Source organism: Perognathus longimembris, chromosome 17 (assembly GCF_023159225.1).
Source record: "Perognathus longimembris pacificus isolate PPM17 chromosome 17, ASM2315922v1, whole genome shotgun sequence".
NCBI classification, from domain to species: domain Eukaryota; kingdom Metazoa; phylum Chordata; class Mammalia; order Rodentia; family Heteromyidae; genus Perognathus; species Perognathus longimembris.
Genome location: NC_063177.1, coordinates 20,626,581 through 20,639,944, shown reverse-complemented (window position 1 = coordinate 20,639,944; position 13,364 = coordinate 20,626,581). Strand labels below are relative to the sequence as shown.

The window sequence follows — 13,364 nt, the reverse complement described above, 5'->3', positions numbered from 1 at the left end:
GGCAGAGTGCTAGCCTTGAGCAAAAAGAAGCCAGAGACAGTGCTCAGGCCCTGAGTTCAAGGCCCAGGACTGGCGCATATATATACATATATATATACACATATACATATGCATATACATATACATATATATGTGTGTGTGTCCCTTACTTAGAAGAGTACTCATTTTCATTTTATTAAATTGGAAACCATATATAAGAAGGGTAGATTTTTTAAATCCAAAATAGTTTCAAACATTTACAAATCTATCCAGCCAATTAGCATGTGGTTTGTAACATCAAAGGCACTTACCTAATAACTATTCTTACACTGTGAACTTTACATCACATATTCAAAGGACTTTCTAGTTATCCAACATGCTATTATTCAATTTAAAAATCAGTTTATTCTATTAAAAAAACCAACTCAACAAAAATGTCTAGTAGCTCACACCTGTAATCCTACAAAATCAAGAGGATAAGCTCTGAGGGTCATGGAAAGTCCATGAGACTCTTATCTCCAATAAACTACTCAGAAAAAGCCAGAAGCAACACTGTGGCTCAAGTGGTAGAGCATTAGCCTTGAGCAAAAGAAGCTCAGGGACAGAGCCCAGGCCCAGAGTTCGAGCCCCAGAACCAGCACCAAAAAAAGTTTTGGCTTTTACCCCCCCAACGACCTATAAACACACACAAACACACATACATATGTACACATGTATGTGCATGTGTATATGTATAAATTTTTGGCTCACTTACCTAAATACAGAAAATAGTGCTTAAATAAACTTTTGTGTATGTGTGTGCTAGTCCTGGGGCTCAAACTAAGGGCCTGGGCTCTGTCTCAGCTTTTGTGCTCAAGGCTAATGCTCTACCACTTGATCCACATCTCCACTCCTGACTTATTTGTGACTACTTGGAGATGACAGTCTCCCAGACTTTCCTTCCCAGGCTGGCTTTGAACTGTGACCCTCAGATCTCAGCCTGAGTAGCTAGGATTATAGGCAGGAGACACTAGCACCTGGCAAAATGAACACTTTTACATATCATTTGGGGGTAACTTTTTTTATTTTTTCAAACAACTTTATATATCTTTATTTTTCCCTTACTCCCTTTCAGAAATAAAGCTCTAAAGGAACAATGAGGCACACAGAACTATACAAGAAGATTCTAATGACCCACAACTTAAAGCTACACACCTTAAATTGGCCAGTTTCAGTTCAGAAACTTACAATTCAGTACCACAAAATAAAATAAAGACAGAAAATGTAACTAATATACTCAGCTTGCTAGATGTTCACCTTCGCAACTGCCAGCTCCCTAATAGAGGAAGTGATTACCTCTAAACAGGTAACTAAAATAACTAAGCCATCAATATTAGAACTAAATGTATTATCAGCAGATAACAAGAATTTTATTTTTTTTTTTTTTTTGCCAGTCCTGGGCCTTGGACTCAGGGCCTGAGCACTGTCCCTGGCTTCTTTTTGCTCAAGGCTAGCACTCTGCCACTCCTGGCCGTTTTCTGTGTATGTGGTGCTGGGGAATTGAACCCAGGGCTTCATGTATAGGAGGCAAGCACTCTTGCCACTAGGCCATATTCCCAGCCCCGAGATAACAAGAATTTTATCTCCACACTGGGAAGCAAGGATTTAAGCTTAAAATGTAAAAGTGGGCCAGAAATGGTGCTGTGGCTCAAGTGGCAGAGTGCTGGCCTTGGGCAAAAAAAGCTCAGTGATAATGCTCAGGCCCTGAGTTCAAGCCCCAGGACTGGCAAAAAAAAAATTTAAAAAGTAAAAGTGAACAAAAAAAAATAACTTCTTTAAGTCAAGGTGGAAGCTGGAGGCTTGGCTTAGCTGTAGAGCACCAGCCTAGTAATAAGCTCAAGTCCCTCGATAGGTTCAAACCCTAGTACTACTAAGGAAATATATAAATAAATAAGTCAAGGTAGAAATAATACCATTTCTTTTAACTGGATCTACTGCATCAGCTATACCAAGTTTCCGAGCAAAATCCATTAGAGTTCAAAATGTCTATAATCAGCAGTAGCTAATAATTCACTTTTGCTTCAATTGCAAATATAAGAAGTATAACCCAAACATTAGTTTGATTATAAACAAAGTTGTCATTTCCCTGGGGACTGAAGTGGTCTTAGCTGAAAAAAAAAGAGAAGTTTATCTCCCCTTGGACTCAGTGAAACAAGTAACAGACAACATGAAAATTTTATTCTCTTTTGTTGTTTTGGTTTTTGTTTTTGTTTTTTGCCAGTCCTGGCTGTTGGACTCCACCTCTGAGCACTGTCCCTGGCTTCTTTTTGCTCAAGGCTAGCTCTCTGCCACTTGAGCCACAGTGCCTCTTTTGGCCTTTTCTATATATGTGGTGCTGAGGAATCGAACCCAGGGCTTCATGTATACGAGGCAAGCACTCTTGCCCCTAGGCCATATTCCCAGCCCATCATAAAAATTTTGAAACATTTCAAAATCATGAAATAGCCCAGAGCTGGTGGCTCATACCTGAAATCCTAGCTACTCAGAAGGCTGAGATTTGAGGATTGCAGGTCAGAGCCAAGCCCAGGCAAGAAAGTCAGTGAGACTCTTATCTACAGTAAATTAGGCAGAAAATGCCAGAAATGGCGCTGTGGCTCAAGTACAGTGCTAGCCTTAGCACAAAGAAGCTCTGGAACAGCGCCCAGGCCCTGAGTTCAAGCCCCAGGACCTAAAAAAATTTAAGAAAAAAAAAAAAAGGTCATGAAATAATGAAGAGTCTTATACAAATATCTCTCAGTATATGCAGTTTTCTTACCCCTAATTAAAAAAAAAAAAGGCAAACTAGCCAGGTGCTAGTAGCTCACAACTGTAATCTTAACTATTCAGGAAGCAAAGATCTGGAGATCATGGTTTGACACCAGCTCAGGCAGGAAAATCTGTAAAACTCTTATCTCCAGTTAACCACCAGGAAACTCAAAGTGGAACTCTGGCTCAAGTGGAAAAGTGCAAGCCTTGGGGCTGGGGATATGGCCTAGAGGCAAGAGTGCCTGCCTCATATACATGAGGCCCTGGGTTCATTCCCCAGCACCACATATACAGAAAACGGCCAGAAGTGGCGCTGTGGCTCAAGTGGCAGAGTGCTAGCCTTGAGCGGGAAGAAGCCAGGGACAGTGCTCAGGCCCTGAGTCCCAAGCCCCAGGACTGGCCAAAAAAAAAAAAAAAAAAGTGCAAGCCTTGAGCAAAAACATTCAGGGCCAGCACCCAGGCCCCAAGTTCAAGCCTCAGGACTGGCACCAAAATATATATATATTTTTTTTAAATCTCTCCTAACTATAGAATGTATTATTCAAGCAAAGTCTATGGGATACTCAGAATAGCATTCCCCTGATTGCCCAACACCCAATACTTCTCATACTGAGGCTCTTGTTATTAGTTCTATTATGTCATTTAATCTCTTTGTCTCCGTTTCTTACTAAAAAGAGACATCTCAGCCAGACGCTGAGATGCCAAAAAAGAAATGGAGCTGTGGCTCAAGTGGCTAGCCTTGAGCAAAAGCAGCTCAGGGACAGCTCCCCCAGGCCCTGAGTTCAAGCCCCAGAATGGGCCAAATAAATACTAGAAAGAGGCATCTCCAACCTGAAGATGAACTCTAATTGAATTAAACATGTGTTACTTTTATCAATAAACATGTTATATTTCTAGCATCTCATATTAAACTTTGAAAACCATATATTTAGCCAGGGGCTTCTAGCCCAACGATGGTGGCTCAGGCCTATAATCCTAGCTACTCAGGAGGCTGAGATCTGAGGATCATTGTTCAAAGCCAGTCCAGGCAGGAAAGTCCATGAGACTCTTATCTCCAATTAACCACCAGAAAACAGGAAGTGTTGCTGTGGTTCAAGTGGTAGAGTCCTAGCCTTGGGCTGAAGTGTTCAGGGACAGCACCCAGACCCAGAGTTCAAGCCCTACGACTGACAAAAATAAATAATTAAAATCCTATATTTCACAGCTCTAAAGTCAGTGAATTACATAAGAGGAAAAACATGAGGAATAATTTGTCTATGTATCTTCCTCTCAATTGTAACACAAGAAATACAGGAAAATGGTATTTTCAAAACTTACATCTTTAACTTTTAGCAGATAGTAGGGGGTGAGTTTGATAGAATATATATATATTATATATATATATATATATATATAAAATGCCTAAGGTCTAGCCGGTTGCTGATGACTCACACCTATAATCCTAGCTACTAAAGAGGCTAAGATTTGAGGATGGCAGTTTGAAGCCATACCAAGCAGGAAAGCCCATGAAATTCTTACCTCCAATTAACCATCAAAAAGACAAAGAAGAGCTATGGTTCAATGGTAGAAGACCAGCACTGGGTGAAAAGCTAAAGGATAGCGCCCAAGTCCTGAGTCCAAGCCTCAGTACCAGCACACACTGGCTGAAATGTCCTGAAGTATGTCCTTCTATTACTGGATGTATAATCAAAGTCATCCCTCTTTTGAAATTTAGAGATCATTTTCTTTTATGACAAATAAGCCTAAAGATCAACAGGTGAAGAAGAAATTTAACTTGGAATTGTTTTAAAATTTTTTAAAAACTGGGAACATCATAAAGTGAATCCTTCTAAATCCCGCATTTAGATTATGTTGTGCAGTTCAGCTTTGGAGTTCTCTACTATGCCTTTTAAAATCTTTTAATGATTATGCAGAGAAAATATTTTATCAAGTTTTAAATCTAATGCTCGATCAATAACACAATCTATTTTATCAGTAATATTTTACTTCATCAGATGGATTATCAGTATTTGATTCAGATGCCTTTTGATTAGAAACAGAAAGATGAATGAACTAACTCCCTTAAATCTCTAACAGTTTTGTAATTCTATCTATGTAGCTTCTTTTCAATCCCCTTTGCCTATTCCGAAATTATCTTTCAGATGGGTCAAAAGGACTATGAGTACTGTAAGGAACAGGGGCCAAATAAAAGAAACTCCTTCCATCTCTCTGCTCCCATAATCAGTTTTAAAGTATACACAGTAAACAAAAGAGACTGACTTAATCCTACACAATTCTTCAGCACAGAAGGCCTGTGGTAGAACTACTGCAAAAAGGAAAAAAGAAAAATAAATCCCTTTAAACCAGCCCCAACTACCTATACCTGTGCAAAGTTAAACTAAGTCTCACTGACAAAAAAGCTACATGTGCATTCAATACATTCTCTCTGGATCTGCCCCAGGATTCAGTGTGTGAAATTCAGGGGATAAAAAGTCAAGTCCCTAAGCTATGAAACTTTTTCTTCCATCACAAATATTTACAATGAAAGTTCTCTGGTCACAAGAAGAGAGAGTCAAACACAACAAACCACTAGCCAAACTGTCAGCTCCAAGACCACATCCCAGCTGTTTGCTCTCTCTTGTCAGTGGCTCAACTTTCCTTTCATCCTTCTCCCCGAGATTCTCACTCAAGAAAGCAATACTCAGACCTGGTAAGAAAGGGAGGAGGAGGTTGCAATTATCAAGGAAGAAAAAAAATGGGAAGGGGATGTTTCAGAACCCTATTTCCTCGGCAAACAGCAATAAAAATGAGGCAGTCGTGTGGTTAGGGTCTGAAGGGACTCCGGTGTGGAACAATCAAGATATACACTGGGCACTTAGAGCTCTTGGAACAGACTGAAACCTTGAAACAAGAAAGTCGGAAAACCCTGCTTTCTTCTTCTCTTCCCCCTACAAGAGGGGAAGCTAAAGACACGGGGGGGAGGGGCGGGGGTGTTAACATTCTGCTACCGGGGGGGCACACGAGACAGGCCTTCGGGTTTCCCTTTGAGTTACTCACCCCCAGTTAGAAGTGTCTAAGAGAGAAGAAATTTAAGGAGACCTTAAAGATGGTCCACCTCCGTCCAAAAAAAAAAAAAGGGGGGGCAGAATGATTAAATCCAGATGGAGCACCCCTGAGAGCGCCCCCAGGTCACTCATCCCCCATTAGCGAGCGGAAGAGCTGGGATAAAAGGGATGGAGGGTTGGGAGGGCAGGTCAGGGGAAAGGCCCCACCCCCCACCCCCCGATTTCGGAGGGAAGAGAAGCCCCAGTACGCCGCCGTCCCCTCCGGCCCCGCACCTCCCCCCTCGGCCGCCCCTGACGGATCCTCCCCTCCCGGCCACCCCGAGCCTCCGGAGCCCCGGGGCCGCCTCCGGGGAGGCCGCTCCTCCGCCTCCTCCTCCCCCACCCACCCACCGCGCCCCACCCCCACCCCACCCTACTCCCACCACCCGCCCGGCCCGTTACCTGCTCGTCGAAGCGGCTAACCACGGCCTGGACCCATTCCACCGGCCTGTGCGCGGCCATGTCCTCCCCGCGGCCGGGGGGGAGCGGCGGAGGGACCAGTCGGCCGGCGCCCAGGGCCGGGAAGCGAGCAGGGAGCGGGGGCTGAGGTGAGGGAAGAGGCGAGGAGAGGGTCTGAGGAGGGCAAAGCTCCCGACGTTCCCACGGGGCTGGGGATGGGGGCCCTGCGCCGAGCCGGGAGGGGAAGGGGGGAAGGGGGCGTTGGCGAGAAGACAGGGGGGAAGGGGGCAGGGGAAGGGGGACCTGGGGAGGGGAGGGGGCCTCTTGGTCGCTCTCCCCACTAGCGCCGTCTCCCCTCAGCCATCACAGTCCGAGACGCCGCCATGACACCCCACCGGAAGTGGGATCCTTTCCACAGCCCGGGGAGAGAGGGAGAGCGAGCGAGCTCGAGATTGAGAGCGCGGCTGGGAAAGGGGAGGGGGAAGCGGGAGGGAAGGGGCCTTCCGCGCATGCGCCCGCGCCGGCTGGTTTCATTAATGAAAAAGCGAGTCCTCCTGGAGGTGACGTCACCGAGCTCCTCCAGGCCCCGGGGCGCGCGTGCCTCCACGGCGCAGCCCGCGGGGCTCACCCGCCGGGCCGGAGCGCTGGGCTGCGGCTTCTTCTACCACCGGCGCTGACCCCAGAGCCTCGCCTTGCCTCCTACCACCGCCTCGGGCTACCCTTCCCCCTCCCCCCCCCCCCACCCCCCCCCCCCCGCCTGCCTCTGGGGTTGGATCGCTCCAGAGGGGTGGAAGTCACGGCGTCCTGGGGCTAGCGGATCTCTGTTGTTGATCTCTCTCGAGGAAGGCTATGTTCAGCCCCACCGTTGCAGCTTTTACCCCCATAATAAATAATAAGGCCTACAGCCCTCGGATTTTCAGGTCTTTCGTAGCTTCCATAGACTACTGAGAATCGGAAAAGGAAAGCCAAGAGGGGTTCTGTGTTTTGTAAGTTAAACTTAAAGTCCCAAAATCGAGCCTGGTACCGATCAGTCACACCGGAATCCCAGCCCTTACTTCCTCTGCTAAATTCATAGCCATCTCACTTAATAAAACTTTTACACATCTGATAATAGGAAGATTCAAGTTTCACCATCCTCAAAAGGCCTTTAAAGGCAGGGCCTAGCCTACCTGAATTCAACACCATTCATCATTCGATTTAACCAGCCCGTCCAATAAGCACAGTTAACCATCACCTAATGGATGGATTGATGAAGTTCCTTGACAAGCCCACGGTCGGTCACAGTTTGGTGGGCGGCAGGGTAAGGATGCAAACTCCAGTGGTTTGACTCCAAAGGCAATACCATGTTAACATTGCACCCAGTAGTTGAAAGGGCTATTTCCTGTGGAATTGCCTATGCAGTTTTCCATGAAGAGGATTCTGATCAAAACAAGGGAGTCTTATATTCTGACATTGGACTTTGGAATGAGTTACATTAAAATTTATCTTCCTCACTGCATTTTATTTAGGCTGATGTTAAAGTGTTTACATATTCTGAGTACATACTAATGTAATCAACCAGCAAGGCCACACAGAAAAATACTAACTGGGTGATAAGATGAAGCAAAGCCACAGTGTTCTTTTTACCACAGAAAATCTACAAAGCCTATAGCCCATGTTCAGAGAGAGAGAAAGAGAGAGATCCAGCAGAGAAGTTTGGTGATTATCTAAGATACAGATTAAATGTTTCATTTCACTAGGGCCAAGGGTTAGAGTTTAGATATTTCTTAGGTCCCTTGAAGGATGTGATATGGATATTGAATAATTTCTTGTAGATGATGTCAGAAATGAAAACAATGCTGAAGATAAATGGTTGACTTTTTTAAAATCCCTCTGTGCTTTCTCCCACCATCTAGAACCATTGAAAATAAATTAAACACCTACAAATCCAGATCCAGAGCTGCCTTCTCTTTTTCCCATACTGCCTCTCTTAAGTCCCTCATGACCTCCTCGTGGCCCTGGCTTTTGCCTAACTATTCCCCTCATTTCCTTTGGCTTTATTTATTTATTTATTTATTTTGCCAGTCCTGGGCTTGGACTCAGGGCCTGAGCACTGTCCCTGGCTTCTTTTTGCCCAAGGCTAGCACTCTACCACTTGAGCCACAGTGCCACCTCTGGCCATTTTCTATATATGTGGTGCTGGGGAATCAAACCCAGGGCTTCATGTATACAAGGCAAGCACTCTTGCCACTAGGCCATATCCCCAGCCCCCTCATTTCCTTTGATTCATTGGACATGACTATCCAAGGCTTCCTCACTTCCAGTGGCATTCTTCTGCCAATGTCTTTCTGTCTTCTTACCTTTATCAGGCTTTTGCCATAATTTCCCATTCCTAACTGGAGTAAAACTCCCAAACATCAGGTATTCCCCTTTTGCTCCCAAATTCCAGGCATCAGGGTCATTAATTCATCCTAATCTATATTTGCTGTCTTGTCTCCTCTGCTAAGTAAAGCTTCTCATTACAGGTGGAAGTCTAGCCTTCATCCCAGCCTCCTCCAATGAAATCAGTTCTGTTGAACCAATGCCTATTATATGTGACATACTTTGTTAGGCAGTACATGGGCTTAACTAAGTTATTATAGGAATTCTAAACCAAAATACCAAAGAAGGTAGTTCATAAACTGGTAAACTAGGAAAAAACATATGCACACTATTTAAAAGGGTAGCTGCCACTCAGCTCCCATGAATTACTGCCTTGCAGAAATGTTGACCTAAACTTGCCTGATCGTCCTATTACTCAAGAGAAGCTGGAGATCCAAACTACTGTTTAAACACTTCCAGTTTTTTAAGTTATAGCAGCCAATTCACATTTTTTAAATGTTGCGTGGCCAAACATAATACTATGCTTGAATTTAGCTCATAAAAACCAATTTGACTAGCTGTAGTTTAGTGGGAAGACATACTTTTGAGTAGAATAGAATTCGGTTTATATCCCCAACATCCTCTGTTATACTGTCCAGCATGAGTACTAAGGAATATGTAGGTGTTTGTTATAGATTTAAGTGCATCTCTCTTATTTTCTTTTGGTCAGGCAAAAATCTCTGCCAGTTTGGTTCTATCATGTCCCCATCTCCATTGGCATACCACCCCAGCCTACCAGATACACATGGTACTTCAAGACTAGGATGCTTGTTATCTATCCCACCTGCTGAGATGTAAGTGGCCAGCAGCTTTCTGCTGAATCCCTCTCCAGGAGCTGCCCTCAACTAAACAGAGCCACCTCACCTCTCGCCATGTCACATGACACCCAATGAGTCTCCACAGACTAAAAGATGCAGGCCTGAGGTGAAACCATTTTGAAAGGCTGTCTTTGCTCCAGGGATCAGGTCTCAAGGAATGTATTAGCTAAGGATTTGGCTGTGAGTGTGTTTAGTCCACCTCTTTCTCCTTAAACCTTCCTTCCTCCACTATTACATGATGTGGACCCTCGGGGCACTAAGTCTCAAGAGACAAGTTTGACCCTTGGAGCTAAATTACCCTCTGGCCAGGTAAAGACCTGATTGGTCCCTGCATCCTATAAAACATTGGGTAATAGTAAAAGGATGGGACCTGTGGAAGAATGCATCATTTTGTGCAATCTAGCAGACAATTTAAAAATATCCATAGGGATAATGATAACTTAAAATAATGGATACCAGATTTCGTGGGGACTGCCTGTAATCCCCACACTCAGCAGGCTAAGGCAGGAGAATCAAAAGTTTAAAGTCAGCACAGACCCTATCTCAAAAAGAAGAAAAAAAAAAGATAAAATAAAATGGAATCAGATTGCTATTGATGCAGTAAACCTATGCCTTAGAGGAAGCGTTGAAAGATTTAAAGTGATTGATTGTCAGTCAAAGGCTAAAGATAAATGCCAGAGTGCTTCCTTAGCTGTATATTAGGAAAAACAAGGAGAAAAGCTGAGAATCAAGATTCTAGAAGTTTACTAGGCTGCGGACAAGGTCATAGTTGGGAAAATTTGAGATCTCTGACACCTGTGATAGCATTTGGGTCCATGTACCTTATCATCTAAGCCTGGTGAAAATGGCTCACACCTGTAATCCTAGCACCACAGGAGGCTGAGATCAGAAAATTGTAATTAAAAATCCATCCAGAGAAGTATCCTAGCCTTATATATAGGCAAGTGTCACCATCTCTCTCTCACTTGAAAATCAGTAAGTATATTTACCTAGCAATGGTCTTAACCAAGATCTCCCTAACTGGCAAGGTGATATACATCCTCTTTGGGAATCTACCTATACCTTTCCACCAGTCTATTAAACCAATAACTAAGGACAAGGCACTGTACACAACATAACTCCACCAAGGAAATATGAGACCTGCTATTGGAGGTAAGAGTTTCATGGGCTTTCCTGCCTGGGCTGGCTTTGAACCTCTATCCTCAGATATCAGCCTCCACAGTAGCTAGACTAGGCACGAGCCACCGGCACCCACCCGTGCACAGCACATTGACTCTTTTGTGTGTGTGTGTGTGTGTGTGTGTGTGTGTGTGTGTGTGTGTGTGTGTGCTAGTCCTGGGGCTTGAACTTAGGGCCTGGACACTGTCCCTGAGCCTCTCTGTGCTCAAAGCTTGCACTCTACCACTTGAACCACAGCACCACTTTGTGGTGCCTTAGCCTTGAGCAAAAGGAAGCCAGGGACAGTGCTCAGGCACTGAGTTCAAGCCCCCAAGACTGGCAAAAAAAAAAAAAAAAAAAAAAAAAAAACAGGGACAGAGCCCAGGCCCTGAGTTTAAGCACCACAGCTAACAAAAAATAAATAAGCACATTCCTGTACTAGAGTATCTACATCCTGGCAGTGACCCCCCCCCCCCCCCCGGAAATAGTGCTAACAGTTAGGATCCCCCTAGGAAACTTGGAGAAAGCAACAGCCTAAGCTAGAAATGTAGCTCAGTTGTAGAATGCTTGCTTAGCATGTACAACAACCTAGATTTGGTCAGTGCCACAAAGAAAGAAAACAAAGGAAATGGGAAAAAATAGCTTACAATAGGCAAAATAGAACTGAACTGTATGGAAAACACTAGAAGAAAGGAGAAAAGGACTCTGAGGAGACTGGTATGGTGGTGCATGCCTGTAGTCCAGGTTCTTGTGAGGCTGAGATAGGAAGTTCCACAGTTCTATGTTATGTAACAATACTCTGTCTAAGAAGAACAAAATGCACAAAGACTCAAAGAAGTAGGCAGCTAGACTGGATATACTATGTAGGTCCCACAAAACAATAAGAACTGCACTAATGAGGAAGACAGCCTGCACCACTGAGAAGCTCATGCTGGTTTCCCCTCTGTGGACCATAGCTAATAGTAGATGTTACAGTTAGCCTGCCTCATAGCAGGAGGCCTGATGGATTTTGGAGAAGCAGAAGCCAATCAGATGAAGTGACATCGATGAGATGGCAGCCAGGGGCAGGGAGTCATGAGGTTGACCCATAGAAAGTTATGCAGGAGTTAATGGGATAGTAGAAGAAACATAGGTAGCCAACAAAGGTTCCAAGGATAGGCAGGGAAACAGCTGAGAGAAGCTGCCCCAATGAAAGGTCACAATTTCCTGCCCTATTTCTGGACCAGAGCCAACTTCCAGAACCCAGGGACTAAGAAAGACTGGATTCCCAGCAAGCTCTAATATAATGATTTCTCTTGTCCTTCCTGAATGTATAATTAGAATGAATATATTTAGTAGTCACAGAGCTACCACATTAGTTCCTTGGCCTGTGAATTAAGAACTTCCCTAGTGGGCTGGGAATATGGCCTAGTGGTAAAGTGCTTGCCTCATATCCATGAAGCCCTGGGTTCGATTCCTGAGCACCACATATATAGAAAAAGCCAGAAGTGGCTCTGTGGCTCAAGTGGTAGAGTGCTAGCCTTGAGCAAAAAAGAAGCCAGGGACAGTGCTCAGGCCCTGAGCTCAAGCCCCAGGACTGTCAACAAAACAAAACAAGACAAAAAAAGAACTGCCCTAGTATAGAAGACCAAGTGGAAGCCTTAGAAATTGTGCATTCCTCCCAACCAAGAGTCTACAGCCAACTAAGTGCTGTTTGCTTATACCTGTAATCCTAGCCACTCAGGAGGCTGAGATCTGAGGATGTCAGGTTCAAAGCCAGCCCACAGAGGAAAGTTAATGAGACTCATGTCTAATTAACCAGCAAAAAGCCAGAACTGAAACTAAGGCTCAAGTTCTGGGACAGTATCCAAGCCCCAAGATTGACCAAAAAAAAAAAGTCTATATTTTTTAAGTTGGCCTCCAAGTCCAGGATGTCAGGGCTTACACACACAGGCTGGTACAGCTTCTGTTGCCATCAAATGTCCCACCTGCCAGAAACAGGATGCAGTTTTTGCCATTTGCTTGTTTTGACTTTGTTTTAGGGTTTGTGTTGCATTTGTTTGTTTGCATGTTTGTGATTGAAACAGGTCTCAGTATATAGTCCAAGCTTGGATTCTCAAGCCTTGGATTCTCAAATCTTCCTGTTTCAGCCCCTCCTAAATGCTAGTATTACAGATGTGTACCACACATCTGGCTGTCATTTGCTTTCCATCCTTTCTGCTGAGAACACAAATTGAAAGACTAGCTGAAGCAGCCATTTTGCAAAAGATGGAAGCTACGCCTCAAACAGTCACAGTAACCCTGACCTGCCAGTGCCTGGCCTTGCTTTTATAGAAGGAAAGTAAACCTCCCATTTCATTAAGCAGGTGCATCAGGTTTCAGTTCTGTATAGCTGGACAAATCCTAACTGGTAGCAGTGGATACTAAGAAATGCAGAAACAGGGGCTTCAAACAGCTGTTGAATAAAAGCCTGGGGGAATGAATGAGAGGTGCTTTTCAGGAGAGTTGTGGTATTTTGCAATTTGGAAAGTATAAGGAGTAAGTAATTAAATGTTTTTGTGTGTGGTAGTACTGGGACTTGAACTCAGGACCTAGACACTGTGCCTTAGCTTTTTCACTCAAGGCTAGTACTATACCACTTGAGCCTTCTGTCTTTTTACTGGTTAATTGGAGCTAAGAGTCTCATGGATGTACCTACCAGGACTGGTTTCCAATTGTGATCCTCAGATCTCAGCTTCCTGAGTAACTAGAAGTACAGGCATGA

The 13,364-nt window shown here is 44.3% G+C and overlaps 1 protein-coding gene across 6 annotated transcripts in view; it reads right to left on the bottom strand.

Moving 5' to 3' along the window:
* The window catches only part of Nf1 (neurofibromin 1), a 256,851-nt gene extending 250,138 nt beyond the window's left edge, over positions 1 to 6,713 (bottom strand). For 5 of the 6 annotated variants that reach the window (XM_048365038.1, XM_048365039.1, XM_048365041.1 and 2 more), the window contains exon 1: positions 6,249 to 6,712. In XM_048365038.1, coding sequence (XP_048220995.1) covers positions 6,249 to 6,308 — 60 coding nt within the window. In that variant the 5' untranslated portion in view covers positions 6,309 to 6,712. Of the gene's footprint in view, positions 1 to 6,248 lie in introns of all 6 variants that reach the window. The other variant, XM_048365042.1, reaches the window with a different exon arrangement.
* Between the last annotated feature and the right edge of the window lie 6,651 nt (positions 6,714 to 13,364).